At 39.7% G+C, this 27215-nt stretch overlaps 1 protein-coding gene across 4 annotated transcripts in view; it reads left to right on the forward strand.

Moving 5' to 3' along the window:
- The first annotated feature begins 796 nt into the window (after positions 1–796).
- NISCH (nischarin) overlaps positions 797–27215 on the forward strand; it is a 31307-nt gene continuing 4888 nt past the window's right edge. The window contains exons 1-17 of one of the 4 annotated variants that reach the window (XM_082059840.1): positions 800–1030; positions 6668–6751; positions 7504–7686; positions 10924–10972; positions 12629–12792; positions 14348–14443; positions 16083–16178; positions 16751–16903; positions 18125–18193; positions 18677–18862; positions 19070–19198; positions 19649–19729; positions 20590–20698; positions 23333–23454; positions 24332–24387; positions 24891–26198; positions 26835–27009. In XM_082059840.1, coding sequence (XP_081915966.1) covers positions 944–1030; positions 6668–6751; positions 7504–7686; positions 10924–10972; positions 12629–12792; positions 14348–14443; positions 16083–16178; positions 16751–16903; positions 18125–18193; positions 18677–18862; positions 19070–19198; positions 19649–19729; positions 20590–20698; positions 23333–23454; positions 24332–24387; positions 24891–26198; positions 26835–27009 — 3147 coding nt within the window. In that variant the 5' untranslated portion in view covers positions 800–943. Of the gene's footprint in view, positions 1031–6667; positions 6752–7503; positions 7687–10923; positions 10973–12628; positions 12793–14347; positions 14444–16082; positions 16179–16750; positions 16904–18124; positions 18194–18676; positions 18863–19069; positions 19199–19648; positions 19763–20589; positions 20707–23332; positions 23455–24331; positions 24388–24890; positions 26199–26834; positions 27010–27215 lie in introns of those variants that run through there. The other 3 variants (XM_082059839.1, XM_082059842.1, XM_082059841.1) reach the window with 3 other exon arrangements.

Here is a 27215-nt window from a genome sequence, read left to right on the forward strand (position 1 = left end):
TTTATTTCGACGTCGAGCACAAGGGGGATCGTTCCACCATTCATGCGCAACTTCTAACAATATGAGGTGTGTTTAAATACAGTAAGGTGTTACATATTCATAATGACCCCAGGAACGCCTATACATATTCATAAGCTTTTCCGTTTCTCATTAAGACGAGTCCCAGGTAATAGTTTCCATAGTCTCCTCCTTATCCCCGCCCTGTTGCGCCTGCGCAGTGCCACCTGGTGGTCTCGAGGAGGGGTCTTTGGATGAAGGCTCCTTCAGCTTCATCACGGTGAAACTTTTTACCTTTGGCTCATTATGTTGAATTGAAATCTTCGTTATCCTGTCTCCTCAAGTTTACAGCTAGGTGCAGTAAAACTTCTTATCTTGGCATTCGATGGGGTTCTGTTTTTCTTAACATAAGTTTACATAAAGCTCTAAACTAAGCATTTATTGCGTGGCTAAGCCTTGAAGTGTTAGTTCGTTAGTAGGCACCCATTATATGTTTAGTTAACCCTTAAAATGTTAGCTCCCTCTATCAGCACTGCCTTGCGCCGTGCAGCACTGCCCAGCCCTGCAGGGCGCCGCACCCCCCTGCGTTACACAGCTGTGCAGCACACGAGACTGCGCGAGCCCCCCCACGGGAGATCCAATGCGCATGCGCAGCCCCGCCCAAAGCCCCGTCCCGCCGGCCCCTAGCCCCGCCTCTCCCAGTGCCAAGCCCCGCCCTCAGGGGAAGCCCCGCCTCTACCACTGCCTGTTTATGAGGCGGCGGGCGGGGCGGGGCGGGCCGCACCCTGGGCGGGGGGGGGTAGCCAAGATGGCGGCGGCGGGGGAGCGGGCGGCGCTGGGGGCCGGTGCGGGCGGCGGTGGCGGCGGCAGCAGCCGGAGGGGAGCGGTGACGGTGGCGGCGTGAGCACGGCAGCCGAGGTCCGTCTCCTGCTTTTCTCGCGGCGTCATGGAAGCGGCGGCGGGAGGCGAGGAAGGCGAGGAGCCCCCGCGGGAGGCCCGAGTCCTGGGTTCCGAGCTGGTGGAGACTTACACGGTGCGGAGCTGCGGGGGAGCGGCGGAGCCGGTGCCAGGGTCCCCCGGGGGCGAGTGGGGAGGCCGTGAGGGACGTGCGGGCCAGCGGGTGATGGTGGCAGCTTGGGGAAAGCGGGGCAGCCCGCGGTACCGGGCACCGGGCTGGGGCCGCGCTCGGTGCTGCGGTGCCCGGCGCCGCCTCCATCCCGGCCCTGAGGAGACCTGGTAGCAGCCGTCGGTCCCCGCGCTAAAGCCAGAGCTGGAATCATTTGGCAGAAGTTGCCGAGCGGTTTCTGCTCCCGTGGGGGCTGCGTGTGCCGGGAAATGAACGTTGGAGCGGGGCCGCGGGGGAAAATCTGCCCGTGGAAATCGCCCCATAGCCCCTCGTGGGTTTGGCCCTTTGGAGGGCTGGTGTTCTAGTGGGGCTGGGTTTGCAAATGCCGTGTACTTGTCCATATACATATGTATGCATGTATGTATGTGCATGTGGTTATGAAAAATTGTTATCGAGTAAACATAGCTTTTAAAGCTGGATTAAATATAGTAGGAAATCTTTTCTTCATGTGAAAATACTGTAAAAATCCATCCTGAAAAGCTAATCTCGTTTTCAAAGGAGATAATTTGGGATAGACAGTTCCTCTCTTTGCCTACAAAAAAAGAAGGAAAGATTGCCAGAGGCGTTTTTGTTTGGGGAAGGAATTAAGTTCTTGATGTACAACTTGTTTTTTAAGTGGTTGCATTCTATCAGGAGTTAATTGGTCTGTTTTTTCAGGAAGAAGCTCATCATAAAACAAACCTCAGCATAATTGCAGATAGAACACATCTTGAGCACACCACCCTTTAGTTATATAACTAAAAAATGGTTTCTGCTTCTACCTTATTGTAGTGTGATTTGAATTTTTTTTTTTTTTTTGTAGAATGCACATAATGACATCAGGTTTCTTCGTGTTGTAGGAACCTAAAAGAGAAAGGGGAGCAATGGTCTAGAACGGCAGTATCTGTAAAGTTGTGTAACAGTTACAGGTAATACTTCAGGTTCCTGCCTCTGAAAAGGTACCCACAGAAAATGGGGCAACAGGAGAGTGATTTCTGAGTTCTGACAGGACAGAGCATTTCACAGCTGTAGCTCAAGAAGGGCTGAACTCCTTTTCAGTTGGCAACCCTTGAAACATGATTGTGTGGTAACGACTGTCAGGTGGTGAGTAGCCATATTTGCAGACAAAAATGTAACGAGCATTCAGTGAAGGAGTTGGTTAGAAGCTTAAAATAAACTCTTGAAGCTTGCTTGAGCTCTTTCTGTTGCAGTAGTTACGTGATGTGTATTCACAGAAATGATGCTGCTGTTGAGATGTTACTGCTGTGTATGTTAGGATGTGGTTCATCCCTGAAGCAGGTTTGTTTTCGCAGTCCCTGGTCAGCCGAGAGGCTTGTGGCTTGGTGACTGGAAACTTCCATTTCGGGTGTGAACCAAAGCTCAGCAGTGTTCGTGTTGGTGCTGAGAATTTTCATGAGTATTCTGTAATATCAGTGAATGAGAAATTTAAGTTAATTTAGTTGAGAAAATGTCAAAATGTTATCTGCCCCCTAATTGCACTGAGAGTCGTGGACACGGGAGGTGAAACATAAGCTGCTTTGCCACTTAAGCCTGCGAAGCAGTGTTGTAGTACAGCCAGCCTTTAGTGATACCATTAATGTGTTGGATTGAGCTGCCATTCAGGTGTATAACTTTGCAGGTAGTGTTCAGCAGATCAGCTGGTAGTTGTGGCAATATTTTAAGCTCCTGCAACTAAGCCTAAGGAAGCTTGTTTTTTTAGGCCAGATTTCGTTTTTAATGTTTATGAATCTGGAAATACCATGCTGTTTTAATGCCATTTTCCTTGGGAGCTTTAAAAGTAGGGTGTTTGAAGGGTAAGATTAACCAGTGTTTGGTCCTATGTTGATTCTCTTGCTGCATTTTTGATGGAGTTGTAGCATTGAGCATACCTGTGTGTGTAAACCTCCTACAACTGTTAGCAGGACTCCAAGCCTGCAGACAGTTTGTGTGAGCTAGACCCAAGCCATTAGAAATGTAGGAACAGATCTTTAAAAGAAAACAGAAATTTTACAAAACTTTCCAAGGTAAAATGTTTTACAAAAAGTAGCATTTGTGTTTAGTGTTCAAAAGCAGATTAGTGGCACTTAAGGACATGAGAAAGACCTTTACTGGAGTAGAAGTGATGAAATTAGGTGCTTTAAAAAAGTCAGTCAAGTCTGGTGAAGGTGAGAAGGGAAATAACAGTATGGCAGTAACATGCTGTATCTTTGTCTGTTAATGTGTAGTAGTCAAGGTGGCAGTGGTCGTATTTACAGCCTTGTTTTTGAGAGTAGTTTTTCTTTTGGCATGTGTACGTCCCGTTGTACTCTTTATTTCAGAGCTCATAACAGGAGACTTACTTTAATGCCATCCATTTGACAGTTGTGAGATTAAATCCTGTAAAATATATCAGAGCGGCCCACAGTTCCGTGCAATTTTGAAGGTACTTTAAAAAATGTGATTCTTGTGGGAGTTGTTAGGGTGGAAGGCAAGGTATGGATAAATCCAGCAGCAAAAAAATACTGCACTTGATGTTTTTTCTGTTGGGTTAGAAAAGTATGAGCACTTTTACTGGGTATTTCTCCTGCATGTGCTGGTCCAGCTAGATGCTGAGCCTGGCTGATTGCTCGGAGCCTTCCAGGCTGCCAGGGCTTCATTTGTTTCCTGCTATGCATTTGTTTGGCCCAAAATTGCCTTCCTGCTTTTCCTGTCTTTTCCAGCTGTTTATAATATAAATACTACCTTCGATATTTAAGGAAAATACTGTGGCTTCCTTGAATGGGTGTAAACTGTCTGAGTGCTTGAGGAGGAGGAGGAGATGCAGCTGCATCACTGCTCTGGAATTTGGGAGCTACTGGCTGTGGTCACGCCTGTGTCCCAGGCTGCCCCTGGGCCGCTCTGCCTGTCACCTGTGAAGTGAGGTGCTTGTCTTTTCCTTAACAATACTGGAGTATGTGAAGTTGGGGGAGGGACACTGTAGAAATGCAAGTTTTCCACGTAAAGCAAGCTGGGCAGGTTTTTGTAATGTGTACAGGAAGTAAACAAGAGGCAGTCTGGAATTGCTGCTGTTCATTTCACAGCTAGTTTAAAAATTTGTAGTAAATATTTCACCTTTAGGGAGACAAAGGCATGCTGTTTGACCGTGGGAGTACTTAGCTGCAAAGAGTTTGATGTGACTGTTTAGAAAATCCTGAAAAATACAGCACTACAGATATGCTAGACACATTACAAAGAACTCAGCCAAAACAACTGATTTCTAGAAAGACATACAAAATTTGCTACGCTGAGAAGTTTGGTAGAGACACCAGGAGGATGAATATCTATGAAAGTGAACGCTTTTACATTTTAGCTCAATAGAAATGCATATGACATAAATATGAGTGGAGATTTCACATGGTATATTTATATGTGGGAGCTAGTGCAGTGTGAGAGAATTTAATTATCTCTCCATGATGCCTTCTAGCAGTTGGCTTGATAAGTAGGCAGTCCTTGAAGAATCTTAAACTGTCGGCCTTGTCATATTGGTGCACTCCAAATTAGATCAGCTTAGATGTCTGACTTCTTCAGAATGTAACATTTTTTGCTTTAAAATGATTGATTTCTGTATTGAAACAAGTCTTTGGCACTCATAAGCATATTGCATTTGTATTTATTTTTCAAGATAATGGCAGCTTGTGGATCGATGTGAAATCAGTTGCTGTCCTTCTCCATACTGCTGCTGTTTGAGGGGTGGACATGTGCTGCCAGCTCTGGCTGTGCTTTACACAGACAATGCCGTGGCTTTTTAAAGACTTTATTTGAGGAGTTGTGTCATGTAAACACTGACTTTAACACTCAGTTTCCTGATCAGACTATGCATTTCGCCTTGTGCTGTGTTTCTAGAAGTGGTCAGTGCTTACCATTTCAGCAAAAGGATGGGAAACCTTTATTATATATTCACTCTGTTTTGTATACAGCTCTCAGTTGGGAGCTCTGAAGTTGACTGTGTTTTCAATATCTAATCTGAGGTTTTATGCATTGTATACTCAGTCTGCATTGCATTGAGCTGTAATGCTTGATCCGCCATGATTTAGCTTTTAAAAAGAACTAGTCTTTTTATTATGGCTTCTAAATGTAGTACTTTTGTAGTTCTAACTTTAATGTTCTGGTTTCTTTGAGTCTCTTCTTGCTTTCTTCAGGGTTATGAGGTACTTTTGAATGCTCAGGTTATTCCTGTTCTAGTTTGTCACTGGCGCAGTGAATAATCCTGATTTGCCATTTCCCAACACGACATGATGGGGACGCAGACCTCAGCTGAGGCTGTAGTTGCGTGTAGGTATTCATCTGTGCCTTCAGTCCTCATCTGCACCCTGATGTGTCACTTGCTGTACACGCTGGTTAGTCAGATGTCTTGATTCTGTTCTCTGGAGGACTTGGGCTTTGTTCTACAAGCCGGTGTCAGACGCTTCGAAAAATATAGTTGGTATGAGATACAGTTAATCTTTTAAAATGCAAATGGTATTCTATTTAATGTTTGGTATTGTGCTGGTCTGTACTAGCAGTAATTGAAAACTGGCCTTTTATGTAAAAATTAAAACTGTTGATGCTTTTTGTTTTCTCAAGTGGGTTTAGCAACTAGATGTGCATCATTCTCATAGCAGCTATGAGTCAGGTCTGTGTGATCGGTGGTGGTAAGCAAGTTCTCAAATGCATTAAATGCTTTCAAGATTTGATTACGAATTGGTGTTTTCCCCAAGCAATATAGTTGGATTGGATAACACAGTTTATTTGATTTGTTATTTTCCAGTAGCAGTAGAACTGGTTTTGCTGAGCCTTGTTTGTTGTGTACTTAGTTTTTTATTTTGTACCTTTGAAGTTTCTTGGGGATGGCTTCCTTCTGGCATATAGAAAGGTAGGTTGTGAGTTTCCTGCAGAACCAGTACTGTTCAATCTCTAAAGTTACTTACAATGAAAATCTTGAATTGTTTGATAGATGCATGGTTAAAAAGCCTTGAGTTTTGTGTAAAGGAACACTGTGTTGCCTTAGATAATTGTAGTGATTCTTTGGGCACAAATGTAACTCTCAGGAAGCTGTCTTGTGTGCTTTACCCTAAAAGTAATAAAACAGTTAACATCCAACCAACTGAAGAATTTGTCTAGATTTCTGATGGGTTAAGCTCCAGATTTCTGCTTAGCTGTGAAGTGACAGCAGGACGCTTGCCAAGTTCCTCCGCCTGTTGTGCAACTTGGTAGATAGAAGAAGAGATGCTGCTGTCTTAGGCTTGGTGTGGATAGCTGTGAATACTAACTTAGTTAGCAGGAATCTTCAGAAAAAGTAGCTTAGGAATCTTGGTTGTTAACCTTTGGGTTGCAAAACCAAAAGCCATTTCTTTACATTAAGAAGCATCTGCGTGTTTTTGTGTGGAGAAGCAGCCTTGTGAAATTAGGCATCCCACAACGGTAAAGTCACCTTGGAGTTTGGGTTAGTTTTTAGTTAACTATGGTATTTTAATTTAGAATCACCTACATTAACGAGCACATTTCACAGTCAGCTTCTCTTTGAGACAAATGCTTTGCAGTTCCCTTATTTTAATTTCTTCCTTTCAGGTATACATTATTCAGGTCAGTGTTGGCAATCATCAGTGGACAGTCAAACATCGTTACAGTGATTTCCATGACCTGCATGAAAAGGTAAGGCTATTAAAATTGTGGCCTTGGTCTCTTACAAAACATTTTATAGTTTGTATAGTTCCATTCTGTGGGACAAATTCTACCCTCAATAAATTACAAGAATATCTACCAGATACTGTCTGAATTGCAGAGTGAATTGTTTTTGTATGAACAGTATTACTTGCCCCTCTTACACTCCCCTCTTGAACTGGGGGAGGTTGGCCTGGAGAACTCCAACCTTGGACAGAAGCTCGTTTCACAAAAAAGTGGAGTTCAGGCTGGAGTCATTAAATGTTTTATTTAGAGAGAGATCAGCTGATCTGGTAGCCCAAAGCTGGATTGGAGCAAAGACTCTCTTCTGGGAGGAGCGGATGATAAAACTGTACTTAGACCGTAGCGTGGAGTAATTACTAACAAGTGCTGATTAAAAACAGCAGGTGGAAATGAGGGAGAGTCCACTATATTCAAGACTGGACTGCTTTCTCAGAAATGCACCAGCTATTCTGGGTTTTTATCGCCTTAGTTACATTTTGCTCTGCAGTACTGTGAATGATTCTCTTGGAACACGCTATTATTAAATTTCTCATCATTTTATGATAAAATGTTCTTTCTGAAAATACTTAAGACTTTGAAGTCAATAGCTAAATTTACTCAAGTAATTTTATTTTTGGATCTTACCAGGATCAGGCAATGTGCCATTAATTTGTTCTGTTACATCTTCTGTGCAAGTTCAGATGGTAAGTTTGGTAGTAACTCTCATCTTTGCCTTTCAGCTTGTTTCAGAAAAGAAAATAGATAAAAATCTGTTACCTCCGAAGAAGATTATTGGAAAAAATTCCAAAAGCCTGGTGGAGAAAAGACAGAAGGAATTAGAGGTCTACCTGCAAACCCTGCTAGTCAAGTTCCCTGTTACTGCTCCGAAAGTTTTGTCACACTTCCTACACTTTCATTTATATGTAAGTTATGTTTTTAGCAAATAAAATGGAAGCCTGAGTGTCTTTCCCTAGTGCTCTGACTTTGAGAGAATTGTATGGAATCTTCACAAAATAGATGAAGCTGGTCTTTTTCAGCATTTTGCACAATATAACAAACAAAGCATAAATACTTTTTTTGACACCACTTTTTATTGCAGTAGATCCTGTGCTGGCACATAGTGTGGGTAGGGACTCTAAGAGGAGAAAATAAATACTGGCCAGATAGTTGGAAGCTGTGAATCAGTCTGAAGCTGAATTGGTTGTAAGGCTGAAGTCAGTGGTGCATAACTGATCCACATACACCTCTGCTTAGTGGTTAATGATCAGAGCTGTGGTTCACACTGAAAGTTTCCAGTAGCCCAAATGAAGAAAAATGGTGCTTCTCCATGAGAAGGACACTGATGGAGTGGCCTCTGGAGAAATAGCTCCAGTCAGCAGGCAGATCGTTACTGTAAAGGATACTTGAAGTAAGAAGCAGTGGCTTGCTTTCCTGTTCAGACTGCAATTTGTTCATTCATCTCTTGTGTATAATTAGGCTTTTTTGCAGGCCTCGCATTGTGAGGGGGAGAATGAGCTTCACAAAAAGGAAAATGCACTGGAGAGCACAATGGAAAGGAGAAGCAATAATTGCTTTGGGGTGGGATGTGCTGAGATGGCTCTTCATGGTTTCATATAAAGGCTTCAGAAATGTGTCACAAGCGGCCCATTGTATGTGTTAATTAATCTTTAGCAACAAAGAAAAACCTGTTTTAGTTGTATTGTCTGAATATAATTATCCTGGTGAGACTTTAGAGTTTGGCTTAAGGTTTGCTTTGTAGTCTGCTATCAGCTGGCAGATTTGAGTGAGAAGGACTAGTTTGTCATGATCAAGCCCTCTAAAATGAGTTAGAGGTTTCAAATGCCTTAAAAATGCATGTGATAACATAGGCACAATTTTGTTCAGGTGGAACAAACTTCCTGGTCATCAGGAGGTTAAATAATTTTTCTGTTCTCTGGCTCCTCTGTCTCTTAAATGATACCTGTTTGATTAATGTTTCAATGCTGTAAGGTCAATGAATGTTTTTATGCAGGCAGAAATTCTTCCTAGTTCCTCTCTTGTTTTTCAGGTATTAAGAGCAAAGTTGTTGCTTAATCTGCGTTTCTTTGCTTTAGAGGAGTCTGGCTTGAGGTATAAACCCAATTGTTCTTTCTTGGAACTTTAGTGTACTTTAAAATATTTACCAAAAAAAACCCAGTTATTCAGCAGAAAAGCTAAATATTTACCATGTCAATTCAACTGGAAAGGAAGCTTCCTGTAGAACTTTGATCTTTTAAAATACCTTTGTTAGTAGACAGCCTGTGTGCATGCTTGAGCCATTATAATCCATGGTATTTTTTTGTTAGTTTATATAGGAAGGCTGCAATATTTTTTTCTATTCATATTTGTAGTATTTGCAATCGGGATTATTCAATTTTATTTCCCAGGCTAATAGAACTAAATGGAGTAGAAACACCTACCATAAATACACTAAAACCACTTTGAAGCCTCGATGTGTCACAGGGAAAAGCCGGGTACAGCTTTACACAGTGAAGCAGTTGCACATATATGGATGACAGCAACGCAGAACGTTACTGTTACTTCAACATTGAATAGGATGCGCAGTGATACAAGGATGCTTATTTTGTTGCACTGTCTTATACTTTGTCATCCTAGAAAATTCGATTTGTTAATTTACAGATAGAAGCTTTTGCAAGAAAGGAATTGAGTACCCACAAACTGCTGTTCAGACACACCTGCAAACAGTGGATGTCTGTGGTGTTGATGCACATACGCAGTTAGAACTGAGACAGAGGTCTCTTGTAGGTCTGACAGAGGAATAGAGTTGTTTTTTTTTGCGTGCTAGTCACTGAACAGTCCAAGTCATAATCTTATTTCATTTATAAATGTAGAAAAAATTTCTGCTCTGTGTCCCAGATGACGAAAGGGATACAGAGTGCAGTTTTCAATTAAGTCTGTGTGTGCCAGATGAGTGTAATGAGTCTGAATTGCTGAATATTGTTTGTAAGGCAGCTTCTAGCTTGTTGTTCTCAAAGCTGTGGTGTGGAGGCTTTGTTCAGCCTCAGTGAGTGGGGCTTCAGTTATACTAAGAATGTGCTTTGCTCAAATGCTTGCCTCATCAGATGAGCTGAGCTGTCTGCTGCAGATGTCCTGGGCATTTGTTCCCTTGTTATGATTCATGAGGGATTTGTCAGCGAAGTAAACTAATCAAATATTCATTACGTGATGATCCATAATATCTGTTTACCCTTTGCAGCTACCTTAAAATGAGATGCTTGTGTCTGGGGGAAGCTTTGCCATCACAGATGATTTTATATTTTATTTTTGTGAGCCTTTGAGAGAGAACTGTTGGAAATGATCAGAACTATTTCTGGACTTCCACAGAGCATTTGCTTTTTGTGGAAAGTACGTTCAGATGAGAGAGATTTGTAGTCATCTTTGTGCGCCTTCAGATTTAGAACAAATCCCTACATTGAGTTTTCAGCTTTTTTCTTTCCTCTTGGAACTATCAGTGCGCAGAATGGAGGTTGAGCCACTTGAGTTAGATCGAGGTGGGTGGAGAAGATGGAGGAAGGGGAAAAGGGAATTCTTTTGAATTACTCTGCAGCAAGCATAATAGCGTTGAAGTCCCAAAGACTAATTACTTTGTATGTATATATACATATATCTCTATATGTTTGTGTGTATATATATATATATGTATCTCTTCTTCCCAGTACACCTGTTAATCTGAAGTTTTCTGTGTATTTATGATATTCTGAGGAAATGTTGAATGCTTGATGCAATAGGTCAGTTTCAGTGTTAAAACTTGAAGAATGCTGTACTTTTGTAATATTTTCTTCAAAACCAAGTTTTTTCAAGTTGGGCTAATGATGGCTAGTAATAGTTGCTCTAGTTGTTATTGACCTTTTCTAATATATACAATATGAGATTATTTAAGTGTAGTTCAGTATCTTCCATCTTGGAAATGAAAATCAAAGGACATTATTTAATTTCAGGTAATTTTTAAAAAGTATTTGCAAGTTACAAAGAAATCCATAAGATACAATCACTGGTGATTTCTGTTTGGCAAAAGAAGTCCTGTGTCGCACCAAAAGTGACTTCACCAAAAGTACATATTGAAAATTGGAACTGTAAGTATGTGAATAAACCATTGTAATCTAGTGTTGTTTTTTTTGCAGGAGATCAATGGGATCACTGCTGCATTGGCTGAAGAGCTCTTCCACAAAGGTAAAGAACTTGTAAGAATTTTAACTGGGAATGGTTTCCTCTATGTGCATGCATTCATGTCCTGGGATATTTAGTCTCTACACAATGAGAGATCTGAATCTTCTTTATCAGACTGAGACTTTTCCCTTTCTTTTCACCTTTTTCTTACTGTTGGCACTTTGATCCAAGCTGCTTTTTGGGAGGAACTGTAGCAGTAGTTCTGGTACTTTTGGAAACAAAACACAAATTGGTGAATATAGGTTTTGAAAAGGGCCTACTAGTCTGCGTCCTTGAAGGGTAGCATATGGTACTGGTGATCAGCAGCATTTGTTAGTCTTTCTGTATTATGTTTCAGTGTAACCTGTAAAGAAGTTTGTTTTGTATCAGTGAGTCCTGATACAGTGTGCGTTAAGTGCAAGACCACTTTACATATCTAAATTTATACTATTCTTCCAGAATTCAGGAAATATGAGACCTTCCTGTCAGTTAATTAAAGGATGTGCTTTTCTGAGTCTGGCAGATAGAAATGACATGCACTTACTGTGACTGCAACAGCTTTAACTGGTCCATTAACAGCAGGAGGCGTGTGAAATGATTAACCCACGCTAATATTGTTTTAAAGGACGTGCTAGATGCTATGCTATAATTCCAGTTGGCTGAGGCGATAGGTGGAGCAGATTTCAGCTTGCCATTTCAGAGTGTTCTGGCACAAAATTAACTCTAGGTGAAGCCATTTCAGAGAGTCCACTCAGCAAATTTTGGAATGTTTCAAGGGAGCTCCTGAAGAAATCTTCCCTGACCCTGTAGTGCTTGTGGTCTCACTGATACCAGAACCATTGATGTCTGACTACTGTATGTTAGTGTGGCCTCTCAGTAATGTGCAGCTGGACTCTTGGACTTGCTCCCACTGAAGCCAAAGGGAATTTTACTCCTGTGAGCGTTTCTGAGAACTCTGCTTATCATGAAAGCTGATGCTCTCTTGTCTGTGAATTCAAACTGATGTCCCGAAAAGGAAGAGGAGAAAGATATTCCACGTGTGTGTGGTCTGACTGTTGTAGTCCACATTGCCTCTTGTGATGCCTTCAGGGGGCTTTTGGATACTGTTTCCTACTATTCCCAGAATGAAATGGGATTGTAAAAATATTATCAGATAATGCATTTCCCGTTCTGCGAGTTTGCATTGGTTTTAGTGTGATGAGAGTCCTCGTACTCTTCAAGAAAACATATTTGCTACAATTCTGCATTTAGCGTAGCAAAAGATGTAAAGTCTATTTTTCAGATGGCAGATGCTGCTTTTTCTGAATAGAATAAGTCCTAACTGCTATAGAGAACTTAAGGACATCTTAGAACAAGTTTAGTAACTCTTATATAAACAAACTTTGATTCCAATCCTGTTAAGATTGAGGGAAATATGCCATTAGTTGCATTAAGCTTCAGGCTTGTATGATGAGAGTTTCCATTTGAATGCTTAGATTATTCTGTTGTTAAAATAAAAAATCTTAATTCAGCTACTCTGGTTTAAAGTGGCAAAAAAGGACATTGTTTTTGTGCTTTAATTGTGAGCTTAGAGTATAAATGACAATAATTTAATCCCTATCGTTAGATCTTCCATTTACTGTTTACTCTTTGGTAACAGTTGCAGTATTGTGTTTGATACCATCGTACTCTGTTTTTCAGGAGAGCAGTTGTTAATGGCTGGAGAAGTCTTCACCATCAGACCCTTGCAGTTATATGCTGTCACTCAACAGTTGCTGCAGGGAAAGCCTACGTGTGTTAATGGAGATGCCAAGACAGATCTGGGTCATATTCTAGACTTCACTTGTAGGCTCAGGTATTTAAAGGTGAGCTGTGCTTGCCTAAGTACTGGAGGTGTTGTTTGGACCAGACTGATGTGATTCTTGGCATACCATTGGAGTCTAGTTTGAATGCACAAGAACTTTATGGATAGTAAACACCTGTAAGCATTTAGAACTCAATGTTAAACAGGTGTTTATTCTGCCAACCTTAAACACACATATAATTTTCGAATAAAGGTGTTGATTTTCCTGTGTGATGTCTCTTCAGCAGTGCTCTCTGTAGAGATGCAGCCACAGTCTTACTGGGTGCCAGTAGGAATGAGGAGATAGATAAATATTATTCTCTTCAATCCTCATTCTTTGCAGGCACTATGGATTAGGCTAGTGTATATGTATACTTATGCAAACATGCATCTGTATGTAAATCCAGTCCCCTTTCTCATCTTTGACTGTATCTGAAAGTTGAAAGAAAAAACCCCAAACCCCTAAAATCCCCTCGGTTTCATAGGTGAGGTGGCCCTGAATATCTAGCTAAAATGCCACTTCAGAATAAATGTAAAATGGCCTCAAAACAGATCATTTTTGTCTGGAGGGAATGTGTTTTTTTCTTACCAAATAAGTGAGCTGGGGAGACTTTTCCTGAGTGTGTGGTTTTTTTTTTGTTTTTTGTTTGTTTTTTTTTTTTTTTAACACTGTGTCCTATAGCTCAAAAATTCTGTTTAGACCCTTTATTACATGAAGATCTTCCTTTTAACTGCGTGGTGTGTTCAAAGGGGAAACAAAGTAGTGGGTCGAGGGAAGCTTCACTGGAGGATTTGGGAAGTTGCAAAAGCAAAATTGCAGCTGTACTGGCACTTCTGTGGATCTTTCATTGCATTTGCCATCCTCTGTGTGTATAGGATCCTCTGAACAGAGGGTTCTCTGCCTGAAGAGCAGCATGTAGTTTAGAAAAACACCTATCTTCAGAATTTCTGGCTCTTCTGAATGCTTGTGAGTGGGTACCTTCAGAGCTTGTAAGTTACCCATAAGAGCAGGCAAAAACCTTAGAGATTTCTCCCAAAATTATATCCACAACCACCTGTCTTTTATGCTAGTGGCATCCACTTAAGGCCAGAATCCAGTGGTGACATAGAAATACTGGATGCATTTTTATTAGAAGTGTACCAATGTCTAATGTTTTCTTCAAAACCATCTTGTCAATACCTTGAGCTTCATCCCCTGCAGTGGAATTGAAGACAGTTCTGTCTTGGAGGATCCAGGTGTTTCAAGGAAGTTTTTAGTAAATGCAGCTCTGGCTTGGTCAGCTGAGAATGAAGCCTTGGTCAGTCTTGCCTGTGTCCCTCTTTTCCGTGCCCCATGTGCTACAAAATACAAGCACAAGGTGGCAGCTCAAGTTCAGTGCACTTGGCTGGAGCAACTAACTTCTTTTTCCTGAAATGTCCATCTGCAAGTTTCATGAATCATTCCATACTTGAAAAAATTGGATGGAACTTTGGCTGTCTTTCCAGCTGCCTTTGTGCTCTTGCCTGTGTAAGACTGTCTGAAATGCAGACAAGTGGGATTGTTTGCACTAACTCTGTTCTTAAATGTTGATTACTAGGTTACTGGAACAGGGGGACCTTTTGGAACCAGTAACATTCAGGAGCATCTCTTGCCTTTTGATCTGTCAATTTTCAAATCGCTTCATCAAATAGAGGTATGGCTGACATACTGCTCATAATTTTATGGAGGTTCTGTGAATGCCAGGTCTGTTGCATATGTCAGAATTGCTAATTATATGCTTTGATTTGTTGCTAGAATCAGTGCAGTGTTTAGGAGGGCTGTTTCATTTGTGAAACAATGTGTTTTGATTTTTTTCCACAAGTCTTGGAAATAAGGATGCCAAATTTAAACGTTTAGAATAGCTTATACTGTGTGTGTCTTCAAAAAGAATACGCAGAAAGCCTAAACCAGGGTGGCTTTCCATTGCCTTAAAGATCTGACAGATGGGCTATGACAGGATCTCTTATTACAAAGTACTTCTCATTTGGAAAGCACCAACTATTTGTGAAAATGTCCTGACGTAAAATTTGCTTGTGAAAGTACACTTTTGGGTGTAGTGCTTCTTGCTGGATAGTTGCAGAATTTTTCATAGGCCTGCTTTTGGTGTGAGTGACAGGGTTTCTAGAAGTTGTTCAATGAGTATTTTACAAAATGCTTTCCTGACCACTTCAGATCTTTCCAGAGAGAGAATATGCATTTTTTTTCATGCAGTCTGTACTCTGCGTCCACTTTTGATGGGTGTGCAGTACCTTTTCTAGTACTTGAGCACTATGGTCTGTCATTGATGCAACAGACTGAGTTCATTAAGAACTGAAGTGGGTTTCTGAAGACAGTCATTTATTGACATTTTAATGTAGGAAAGAAACTACAGTTCAGAAACTGAAGAATGAGAGTGTCTAACATGCTGCAGAGAGGATATTGCAGAGTAATATCAGTTTTCCCCTTTCCTGTGAGCTTGGGTAGTTTTGGGGTAGCTTTGCCTAATGGGGTGGGGGTGGTGAGGGGTTTTGGTCTTGCAGTCTTTTGTAACTGTATGTTCATGAAGTTTTGGATCAACTGCCACCAGACTGACATTTTCATCTAGTAGTAAATTTTGTCCAGAAATCAACAGTGGTAATCTGGAAAGAGTTTTTTTAAAGCGTGACAGGAGCTCTGTCTCTGTTTAGTGTTGTTTCCCTGATACACCAGCAAATGTCCCAGTTGTCATGGTCGCACCATGTATGTGACCATCTGCAGAGAAGGAGCTGGTGGCTGCACAGAGGCTGTCTCAGGTCTTTGGTGGCATTGTTCCAACTTGAGCTACAGAAAAAAGACTTTGTAATCAAACTGTGTCTGATTAGGTCACTAGAGTATTAAAAGCTTAGATTAGTATCCTTGCTTCCAAGGCATTTATTTTTTTGTATTTACAATAAAGAACATACACCTAAATAAATGTGTCTGCAGGTAGAGGCATAGTTTGAGATACCTCTTGATAACAGTAAAATACTGTGCCATGTTAAACTGCCTGGGTAGTTTCACCTTGAAGAACACATGGGGCAGGTAGAAACTCAATAGAAGAAGCTTTGTTCAAATAAATGTTTGAATTTAACTTTTCTGTAGTTGTGTCTCTAATCTCTTGTTTTAGCTTAACCAAATATTGGTATTTCTGACCTGATAATCTCAGGAGATGTTAAGGGAGTGCTGTAACTACATTCCAAATTGGTAGAGAATCTGCTCTTGAGGCTTTTAGCTGCCTCTTCCATGTCCCATATTTGTTTTAGTATTTCTGACTTTGTAACTTTTTTTTGTAATAGATCAGTCATTGTGGGGGAAAGCTTATCAAAGGGCTGACTTCATCAAAACATGCTCTGGCCACGATGAGTGTTAGATTTTCGGCAACATCAATGAAGGTAAGAGTGAGTTTCTGCTTCTGGTGAGTGTTTAAAGCACATGAAAAATAACATGCACTTTGTGGAAATATCCATTTGGAGTCCATGTACTTTTCTGTACTGCCTGTTGTAGGTTCTGCTTTTAAAACAACGGAACTGAAAGGGTTAGTTAACCTTTCAGAATCTTAGCTTTAATAAGTGGTGGAAGTGTTTACATGTGTCCCTTTCCAGGGACATTTCCAATGCTTCTATTGGAATGTGTGTTTCTGTTATTTATCCAGAACTGAATGCATTTGTCTTCTCTGGGCTTTGATTTGGCAATGAGTATCTGGTAGCATAACATTCACAGTCCCTTTATTGTTCCTTCTCTTTTCTCAGTTTGGATCAGCTGCTAGTGCTGGATCTCCCTCCCTGTAGGTCTGAAATAATTCTGACCCAGTTAGCTCAGATTTTAAGACCTACATCATTAATCTGGGTGATTAACAAGCTTAGAAATCTTCCTTACTTATATAAGGTGGTTTGGATTGTTTTCAAAGCTATTAGATTCCACTGGAGATGTAAGCATAATATTTTAGAGAGCTTGTCTTAAATAGGAAATCCTAGTGCCTGAGGCCTCTGAGTTTGATCAGTGGGAGCCAGAGGATGCAACTTCAAGTTGTCCAGTGACAGCAGTTATCCCAACTTGGAGAACTTTAACAACTTTGGATATGAGTCACAACAGCATCTCTCAAATTGATGATTCAGTGGTAAGAAATATTTTTTCATTTGTGGAAGAAGAAGTATGACTGATCTTCTGTGGCACATTACACAGCAGGGATTTTGCATTTGCTCTATAGATCTTTTTTCTGAAAGATTTTCAGTTGCATGTTGGTTAGTGACCTAAATTAATGCTTAGGAGATTTTTTTCTTTTACTACTTTGATATTTTGTTGGCTAAAGGAGAAAAGTTTGTCCTTCTGTGCTCTGTAAGCAACTCATGCATAAATACTGACTTTTCGAAACATACTTTTACTATTTGCATTGGCCTTCGGCCACTTAAAAAAGTTTTTGTTAAAAAATAAGAAAACAACACCTTGGGCTCAACTTTAGAGTGTTGTCAAGCCTTCCTGTCATCAAAACGGTATGAAGAGCATGGAAACAAAATTTGGAATATTTTGATAGTACCTTAGAATTACATTTTATAAATCAGTTATTAAAAAGAATTAGCATTCACCACAAGAACGTGTCAAGTACAAACAGATTTTTTACTTGAACTACTCTTGTGAAGCAGGAAATAGTTATGTCTGTACCTCAACTAGAGATCGTGGACTTGGAGCACAGTTTTCTTGTTCAGGGTTTTTTGTGATGTTGACTTAGCGTTCTTCAGGTCTAAGTCTGGTCCTTAACTACAAGGCAAATCATTGATGAGATTACAACCAAAATAAAGTAAATGCAAATACATTGATATCAAAATTCAGCATCCAATTTAAGGCTTGAATCCTCCAAAAATAAAAAGCTTTCTGGGTTAAAGTGCATTTTCAAGATGTTTGTGTGACCTTGTAATGCTTGGCTACTATAGTGAAAACATGGAAACAAATCATTGAACTTATTCTCTTTTTTTGTTACTGTCATCTTTATCCAGGTTTCCATGTAACATAGATATGCCTGTTTGATAGAAGACAAACATCTATTAGCAAGCTTGGTCTATAGATAATGGGGCTAAACTAGGAGCAGCTTATTTGTCTTCAGTGAGAAACAAGGTGTTAAATAAAATCTTAACCGTACTCCTCAGAGCAACCTGTTTTTTATAAGAGCAAGATTCAACTCTTGTTGCACTAGGTTACTTGGCAGGCTTTAATACCACAAGTTGAGAAGACAGACCATGTGCTGGATGATACTTTCCTTTGCATGTTGGTTAGCTGATAGTGGAGGAAGTATGGCCTCATTTATAAGCCAAACCACATTTAACACATTTTTCTCCTCTTCTAGAAATTAATTCCGAAGATTGAATTCCTGGATTTGAGTCACAATGGAGTGTCTCTGGTAGAAAATTTACAGGTAAGTGGGGCTTATGAGGGTGATTTCCTCCCCGCTCCTCTCCCCTCCCGCCCCGTCCCAGGCTGCCTGAGATGCTAGAACATAAATTTTCTTGCTTCAGAGTTTTGTTGCTCATCTTCTTTGTGAAGAATAGTTTAAGCCCAGATAGTGTATCATTTATAACATCAAGTTATAATGATGCTTTTCTTACTTGTTCTGGATATCTTAATTTCTTTGCCAATATTGACATACAACATTTAGTTCTTAAATAAATTAATTCACTGCCAGCTGTATCTGTGGGTTGGTAAAAATGCAGTTGAGGAAGTTCTTATTCTACACGCTTGAGCCTCTGTAGTGAACAATTTCATGTCATGTTTTTCATGCTAGGCAGTGTCCTGCATGAAAATGCTGCACAAAAAGATGAGCAAGCCGTGATACGGTGTCTTTGGTATTGTTTAATTTTAATGAATTGGTGTATGACATGGTTTTTCTGTGCTTTTTTAGCATCTTTACAACCTTGTTCACCTGGACTTATCCTACAACAAGCTTACATCTCTAGAAGGTGTTCACACAAAACTGGGAAACATCAAGACTCTGAATTTAGCAGGAAATCAGCTAGAAAGGCTGTGTGGTCTTAACAAACTGTACTCATTAGTCAACTTGGACCTGAGCAACAACAAAATAGAACAGGTAACTGTTGATTTTTCAGTGCGAAACTGAATTGTGCTTTAGATCACAAGCAATTTCTTTTACTGGGCGAAACTGCAAATTAAAAGTGGCTGTAGCGATTTTTTTTCTGGTTATTATATGTATGTAGCTTATGCAAGAAATGCTCAGTCTGTATGCTCATTTAAATTTAGCCAATTTCTATTAATCCTTTTATTCAAAAACTTTCAGATTGATGAAGTAAAAAATATAGGAAACCTCCCATGCTTAGAAAAGGTGGTCTTATCCAGCAATCCGTTGAGCATCATCCCTGATTACCGGACCAAAGTACTTGCTCAGTTTGGGGACAGGGCCGCAGAGGTAAGACACAGCGCACTTATGCCTTGGAAGCTGGCACTTGTAAGCTTTCTTTTCCAATGCATGATGAGGAAAGTAATGTGAATGTTCTAAAAACCTTATGAGTTTTTCATGTGTGTTGGACAAGGTGTTTAGACAGTGAAAGCGTATTAACATTATTCAACTATGCTCCTGGATCTAAATGAAAGTTTACCCTGCCCTCACTGGGTAATAGTGTGATAATATAGAAACACAGTTTTGCTAAAGGGGTTTAAAACTTAACAAGCACTTCTGAGTTTGCATTAAATTAATACCATGTTAGAGCAAGGTCTAATGTGATAATTGTTTTTATGTAATGGCTACAAAGATGCACATAGTTTGCATTAAGCTAATTTTTTATTATTACATTAATAAAAATAAATTGCAGAACTACCTTATGTAGATTTTTATATGTTTTAACATTTCTTTTTCCAGGTCTGTTTGGATAACATTGTTACCACAGAAAAAGAACTAGACACTGTGGAAGTGCTAAAAGCTATTCAGAAAGCAAAGGAGGTGAAGTACAAACTGAGCAACTCTGATAAAAAGGTGAATTTAGTACTTTGAGAGGAGTAGAATGTGCTGCGTACAAAAGAAGTTTACAAGAGGACTTCTACAAATTAGATCTAAGCAGAATTAAATAAACTTTCCTTAACATTGAAGTTTTTCTGCTTTCCTTGTGCTTTAATGTGGTATGAACTTTTAATGTTGCTTCTTTTTCCTATTTAGCTTCCAGTGTCATTTCAGTAATTATCTGACCTTGTTTTTGTTCTGACCTGGGAGAGAGGAAGTGGGAGAAAAAGATAAAATTACTTAATGGTATACACAATGAATATGCAGTTGACCTTAACAGCTGTATTTTACACCTCATACAAGTATTGTAGAGGTGTGATTTTACTGCTTGTGCTGCAGAGTATTGAAGTGACTTTCTCAAACTTTTTTCTTGTGGGTATTTAGCAGTGGGAAAGAATCAGAAATCTGACTCTTTCTTGCCTTCTCCTGTGTGTCTGTGTGCTGTGTAGTTGGTTAGTCTTGTTTTGGTAATAAACTTATTATCAGAACCTATTCTGTCCCTATAGTGTAGAAATCCTGTTTTCATTCTCTTGTGGTTTTTGAAACTTGCTGCTGGTTTTGTCAATACAGTGATTAGTCAGTGATCAGAATGACTCCTAAATGAATTCTTAGTGGAATTGCACTTACGGTAAAAATAGAAACTTCAGAGGCTGTGACACCCCTCCCCTGCCTCAAAAAAAAAAAAAAGCTGACACTAACTTTTACTGAAATGGAGAAAGTTTGTGTAGACTTATTTTAGTTCAGGATTTAATGTCCTGTGTGTTTAGGTTTTTTCTTTAATTGCTGCATACTTTCTTTATTAGATCAGTGAGGACTCCAGGCTCACTGCTGCCAGCTCCAAATCAAACTGTTCTTCTCTTACTGTTCGTCCTTCCTCTCCCTCTCTGCCTCGTCCTGTCAGCTCCAGCCAAGGTAATCATGTATGTATCGTGCTGCTGGGCTGAGCCTCTTGGTTCTGCTTTTCTAAGCTGCATTGATATACATGAATATTATGTGCATGGATACAGGGCTTATCAAGATAAAGCAGAAAGACGTGGTAGTGTTGCCTTAGGAAGTGGAAGTTGTATGTGGATCAGCAGAACTGACCTGTTCACTGTAGTGTTAATTAACTGCAGTGGAAGTTTGAGTGCAGGATTTCTTTTACTGCATCATCCTGCAGAAATCACAAGCAGAGGACTGTATTATATTTTCCTAGTTTAGATATGTGGCATGTATAGACATGTTTTAAAATTGCATCTCTGCCTGTTCTTTGTGCAAAACGTGAGCCCAAGCAGTATATGTTCCATTATTGCCTTTTTGCAAGAGCTGCATTTCTGTCAAACCTGGGAGAAGATAGACATAAGTAAAAGACAGTTGTGGGATTAGTGTTGTGGCTGAGCCTGTGATTTCAGTACATCTGTTGTGTTCTACAGCACCTGTGAACCTTACCTGAAAATTATTTTTATTGTATTTTTCAAATAAGCATGCCTGTTTCATTAGGCACTTAAAAGAATTGGCCTGTCTTTCATCTTTGGCAGGAGCCCTTAAGACTGACTTATGTGAATATTCATTTGTGACTGAGAAGTTATAAAGATACTTTTTTTTTTTTCTTTTGCTCAATTGACAACTTAAAGTAGGATGTGAATAGTACCAGAAGACTTAATAACCATTTAAAAGAGCAGGGTTTATTTTCTCAATAATTTGCGGTGGAACAGCCTAGTCTTCCCAGTTAACTGGTAGATGGCGAGAGAAACATGTCTGAGAAGCTTGGTCTATGAAGAAAGTCCATTGCTGTGATTTCTGCAAAATCAGTATAGGTTTCTTAGTTCAGTCTATAAAATGGAAATTGTTCTGACAGAATTTGATTTAAGGACGGGCGACTTAGATATGGATTTAGTTGCTATTTATTTACGTTATTTGCAATTGTAAACCTTCTAGATCACTCTTTATCTACAGATAAAATGCCATTTTTTAAAGTCAATTCTTGCCTTAAAGTATTAAACACTTGGGTTACAGGACTGACACAGTTTGTCTATATAACACCCTGCAGTTTCATACAACTGTAAAAGTGCATGCTGTTTAAAGGGACTGTTTAAAGGTTATTTGTTTAAAGGGACTTTAAAGGTTATTTGTTTAAAGGGACTGTTTAAAGGTTATTTGTCAATAATCTTTTCTATTACAGCAATTAAGAGTAAATGAGAAGACAAGAAAAAAATCTAGATGTTTCTTTCTGAAGTACTTGGGAGTTTTATAGAAAGGCTGGTGTACGATTCAAGGTTTATCTGCTGTTTATCCTTTTCCATAAGGTTCCTTTAGTAGAATCTTGGGGAAGGCTTTAATAGTGGGAAATTGAGGACTAGGGCAGGCTATTTCTCATATAGCTACCAGGGATTCTTTACAAAATACTGATTTTGAGAAATCCTTTAAAAAATGGAAATATGCTAGGCAATTAGATTTATTGTTAGACCTTAAATCATGAATAATAGAATTAATTTCCTGCTATGCTATTTCTGTGAATTGCTTTCTCTGCAGTTTTTCTAGACACCATCTGTTTCCGTAACATATTATTCAAATTAAATGTCACTGGCAAATGGCTTATGGAAAAAGATTAAATATTTATATAGGAAACAGAAAATCAAAAATAATGCAGTCATGTTCTGTTTTTCTTGTCAATTTGAGTTTCCTTCTTGCTAGCACAGTATTTTGTTAAAGTAATAAATACCTCTTGTGTTTCCTCTGGCTATGAGATGGTTTGATGCAATCTACTAAACTTTACCATCAATCCAGGAGGATTCAGGCAGGAGTTTTTATGCTCAAGCCAGAAGCATATCCATACTGCAGTTCTGTTGTTTATTTTATACATTTATATACTTGAGCTGGCTGGCTCAGTGGTAATACCGAAAATTGATTTGCTCTGTTGTATCAGTGCAATACTGTGAATATCAAATCAAACAAGCAAAAAGCCAAATGTCCCTGAGAATGTTGGCTTATGTGCACTCATGGTAAGTTTTTACTGGTTGAGTTAGCTTCAAACCTTCAAAAAGGTTCCAAGTAAGGTGAGATAATTGTCTTGAGTGGCATCTGAGGGACTCGACCTTCTGAGTCTGGTTGAAGGTTTTACACAGATATTGTACTTGCTCACTTGAAGCCTACAGAAGTTTGAGAGAATGCTGCGAAGTTTGAAAAGAGTGCTCTACTGTGTTTTTTGCCAGCTTGGCAATGTTTTGTTAAAAATAAGCATTAGTGTTAACAAAACTGACTAGTTCTGTTGAAACAAAATGTGAAGAATTTTCACATCAGATGTTGAGATTTAAATTGATTGTTAGCTTGAAAAATTAGCTTTAGCAGTCTTTAATGCAACTTTTAGTGCAGTTAAAGATACTTCTCTAATTAGACTGAAATTGTACCTGCTCTTGTTTTGTCCTGATGACTATGTGAAGATATCCTTTATCTTTAATGATTTATGATCAGATATAGAATTTTACTTGCACTTACTTGGCAGATACTATTAGACATACATTTTGGTTTTACTTTACTGATTGTAACAGCTGTTTATATTTGTTCTAGAAATAATTTGTGAAGAAACAGTCCTAGCCAGCAATTTTTTGCAGTCCAGTGGTTCGACTCCTACAGACCATACAGTTCCCCAGAGATGCTTTGAAATACTGGACTCCACATGTAAAAATCAGGTAACTGCCATCCTTGTGTTTATTTTTTGGTATTTTTAGAAGTGTTTTTGCAAGTTTATTTCTGATATTAGCCTTCTGTTATCATAGTAATCCATTGCAAAGGTTTTTTGATTCTCAGTGCTATTACAATGCAAAAGGAGGTAGCCCCAAAGCGAAGTGCAGGGGTTAGTCCACCACGTAAATGAAATGCATAGTCCAAGTCTACCAGAGTTGCAGAGAATTGTTGTCACTGCTATGACTTTAAAACATTTACACAGTATTTGTATCATGTCATTTAATATCCACATAGATACTGAGTGTAAGACTTCTATCTTAGCTTATTACGATACTAGTTTTTGGAAGGCAATTCTCTTGCTATTAGAGTTGAAGAACATTCTCCTTGTCCAGAGGCCTTAACTTGTCTCCTTCAAACTCCTGCTGTTAACTTCTGGATTGTGATTTCATTTGTTGTTTTGGAAGCACTCTTCATATGCATGGCTTCAAGGAGTGAGACAGCAAGACTTGGAGGAATCTCTTCCTTTGCTACCAGCGTAGTTGGTGTTTGTCAAGTTCCTTTAACTTTTTGCCTCACTTCAGTAAACATTTGTAGTGTGCTGGAAAGTCTGTGGGTCACAGGTTGGATCTGTTCTTAAGTCAGCAGCAGAGTTGATTGTTTTCCTGCCTTAACTGAATGCCCAACCTGAAGTAAACTGGTAGTGTTTGGAGGATCCTCAAAGGACAGCTGCTCAGCTGCCTGTGAGTACAACAGGCAGGACTCTGCGGTGCATTGGCCAACTTTAAAAAGCGGAGGCCAACATTAACTTTGTTTTTCATGTATGCTGAAGTCTGACAGCAGCTGGAAGTAGCTGAGAGCCTCCTGATGTTTTCTTCTCCTTAGGCACCTGCCTCTCTATTGGATTCATGTGAAGAGTATGGCAGTGGTCATCATATGTGGTAAGCCAGTTATACAAGTTCTTATTGAAATCCTTGATAGCTTTTGGATAATAACAGTGGATGCTGCATTTTTAAACCTGGCCTTTAAGGCAAATCAGTCTTGTTCATTGTATGCTGCCTCTGTGGGTTTTTTTCGAACTGGAATCAGTTTCATGGTATAGTGTTTTTAACCTTTGAACCCTTGAATGCAGTTGGTAGTTTGAAAACCAGTAATAGCTGTATTGTAAAGTGCTTTGACTCATAAGGATATACTTATTGGGGTTGGGAAATGAAAGATAAGTTAAACTTTTTAGGTTTTACATTCTATAGAATTACATGCCACAAGCCTTTAGAATCAATGGCTGTGTGCAGTATGAAGATGTTTTACAAAATTACACTGACTTAACTGTAGTAACAAGAGTAACCCCCAAAGTTCTGAAAAGCAGCACCATGAATTGTAGGTAGCTATGACTGTTTTTAAACTCAAGCTTGTACTCACTGTGGTTTTTTTACCTCTTTTGAAGTTCGGATCATTCAGAGGAAGGACACTGTGCAGAGCCTGACCCCTGTAACACAGTCATCTTGCCTTTTAATTGTATGTCATACACTGCCACAAACCAAGATTTTGTCCAGCACCTTTCTGCCTTGATAGTGCAGACTGTGCAGAGATCACCCCCCTCCTTCACAGAGAACAAGGGAAGCCCTCTGGGTGATTCCAGAACCACAGACAAAGAAGATGGGTATTTTGAAATGGGACTTCATGAAGGAGATCAGACCTGTGAGTTCAGCACTACTCGGTCATCTGACAACATCCCAGTGGAGAGTGTTGACATAGTCAAAATTCTCTGGAGTTTTTCTATTCACATTCATAAGGGACTCAGGCAGTTTGCTTCCTGTTTGGTTTTGACTGATGATATGCTAGCTGTGTTTGAGATTCCTCATCAGGAATTGAGAGGAAAATGTCAGCACATCCCCTCTGCCTTGAAATTAATGCTGTGTTTTCCATATACTGATCTAACAGAATTTGGCTTTCTCCTGCCAGAAATCTGTTTAACACTGAAGGTGAAAACCAGTGACAACTGCTTGTTTATTGTTTCGGACTTCCAGAATCTTCAAGACTTTTATTCCTGTTTATACACATGTTACTCTCAACACCACATGTCAGTGTTACCAAGTTCCACGTTGTACTGTGGAAAAGCAAACCTCCAGACATTTCTCGGTCAGCTTATGGAATTGAATTGCATTTCGGCAGAAGATGTCGAAATAAAAGGTTGTTTCCCAACATATCTTGTTTGTGGGAATAAAACCAATGTTCAGAAAACCTTTCATCAGCCAGAGTCAGCTGGCAATAGCAAAGAACGATCAAAAAATGTTTTGTGCTCTGCACTTTATTCTTCAGTGTATAAATCTTCTGACCGGGGTCCCTGTGTGGTCCATCCATGTTGGATATTTCTAACACCCCAGCATTTGTACATAGTAAAGGTGGATTTCAGTTTACTGCCAGGTAAATGGGTGGGCACAGAAGAGTTGGGAAGTGTTTTTCAGCTGAATAGGATTCCGTTAGCATCTCTTGTGTTGCATCCGACTCACGGATCCACCCAGCAGAAGGGTTCATTTTTGGATGGGCATGTGCTGGAGTTGCTTGTTGGATACAGATTTGTTACAGCAGTGTTCATTCTACCTCATGAGAAATTCCACTTCCTAAGAATCTACAGTCTTTTAAGGACACTCCTGCAGGATGTGAAGACTATTATTATTTTCAAAGCTTCAAGCAAACCAGATGCTGTAAGAAATCACGTTGTGGAGGCAAACAGACATGGTCAGTCAGCAAGGTAACAATTCCCATAAATCTTCCCCAGTCTGTTGCACTGCGCTGAAGTTAATGTGGCCTAGCCAGTGCGTTTGCAGTTGTCATTGTAATTGGTTTTGGCCTGTAGTGTTGATGAAGTACTTTTTCATTCTGGTAGTCTGTAGCATGTGTGAATGGTTAGCCTGGACTGTACCTGTCTACCTTTTTCCGTTTAGTTTTATCATTGTAATATAAAATGTACAGGGTCTTTCAAAAAGATGGACCCAAATTGAAATCACTGTATCTACAACCACAAACTGCCCATGAATGAAATTCTTACCACTTGAAAAGACGGGGCATAGAGTTTCAAATGATAACTGCTGGATGCTAGATTACTGCTAGATAATTTTTTGTGTAATTGTAACATGTTGCTGTTGTGAAATGTATAGCTTTGAAGTTGGGTCCATCTTTTTGAAATACCCTGTCTTTTCTAATGGAAGGAGACTTTCTATTTCATGTGCTTGCAGGCTGAGGTCAAGGCAGATTGACAGCTGTGCTCATGAGAAGTAATTTAAACTATTAAGAACAGAAGTTGCCTGTTCCCAATTTTTTAATTCTTGTAGGGGAAGAGCTGCATATTTCTTAAATGTTGATGATGCTTTTTCTGGATCTCTTCTAGCTTTTGCAAACCTCACCTGACGCTGTCATCTTTATATCCATCTGAATTTCTTATGCAGAAGATAACAGAAGATAACCAGATTCCTGTTCACCTTCATGTTTCTGCATCTCTGCAGTATGTGGCTGGGCTGAAGGGAAATGCCCTGGTTGAGTTTTTCCATGGCAACATTGCAGAGGTATTGTGCCTAACCCAGGGGTGTGAAAAGATGCCTTGTGACCTTTCAGTACTAGACAGTATTTTAAAAATAACTTTCCTGATCAAACTGAAAAACAAGACTTAGGCTCTGCAAAACCTGGAAGCATTTTGGTCAAAAACCTGATTCCTGGCTACAGCAACTGGGATTCTGCCAGGCATAATTTGTCTTCAGAATCCTTGATGCAG

Source organism: Streptopelia decaocto (assembly GCF_964273445.1).
Source record: "Streptopelia decaocto genome assembly, chromosome: 8".
Lineage (NCBI taxonomy): Eukaryota > Metazoa > Chordata > Aves > Columbiformes > Columbidae > Streptopelia > Streptopelia decaocto.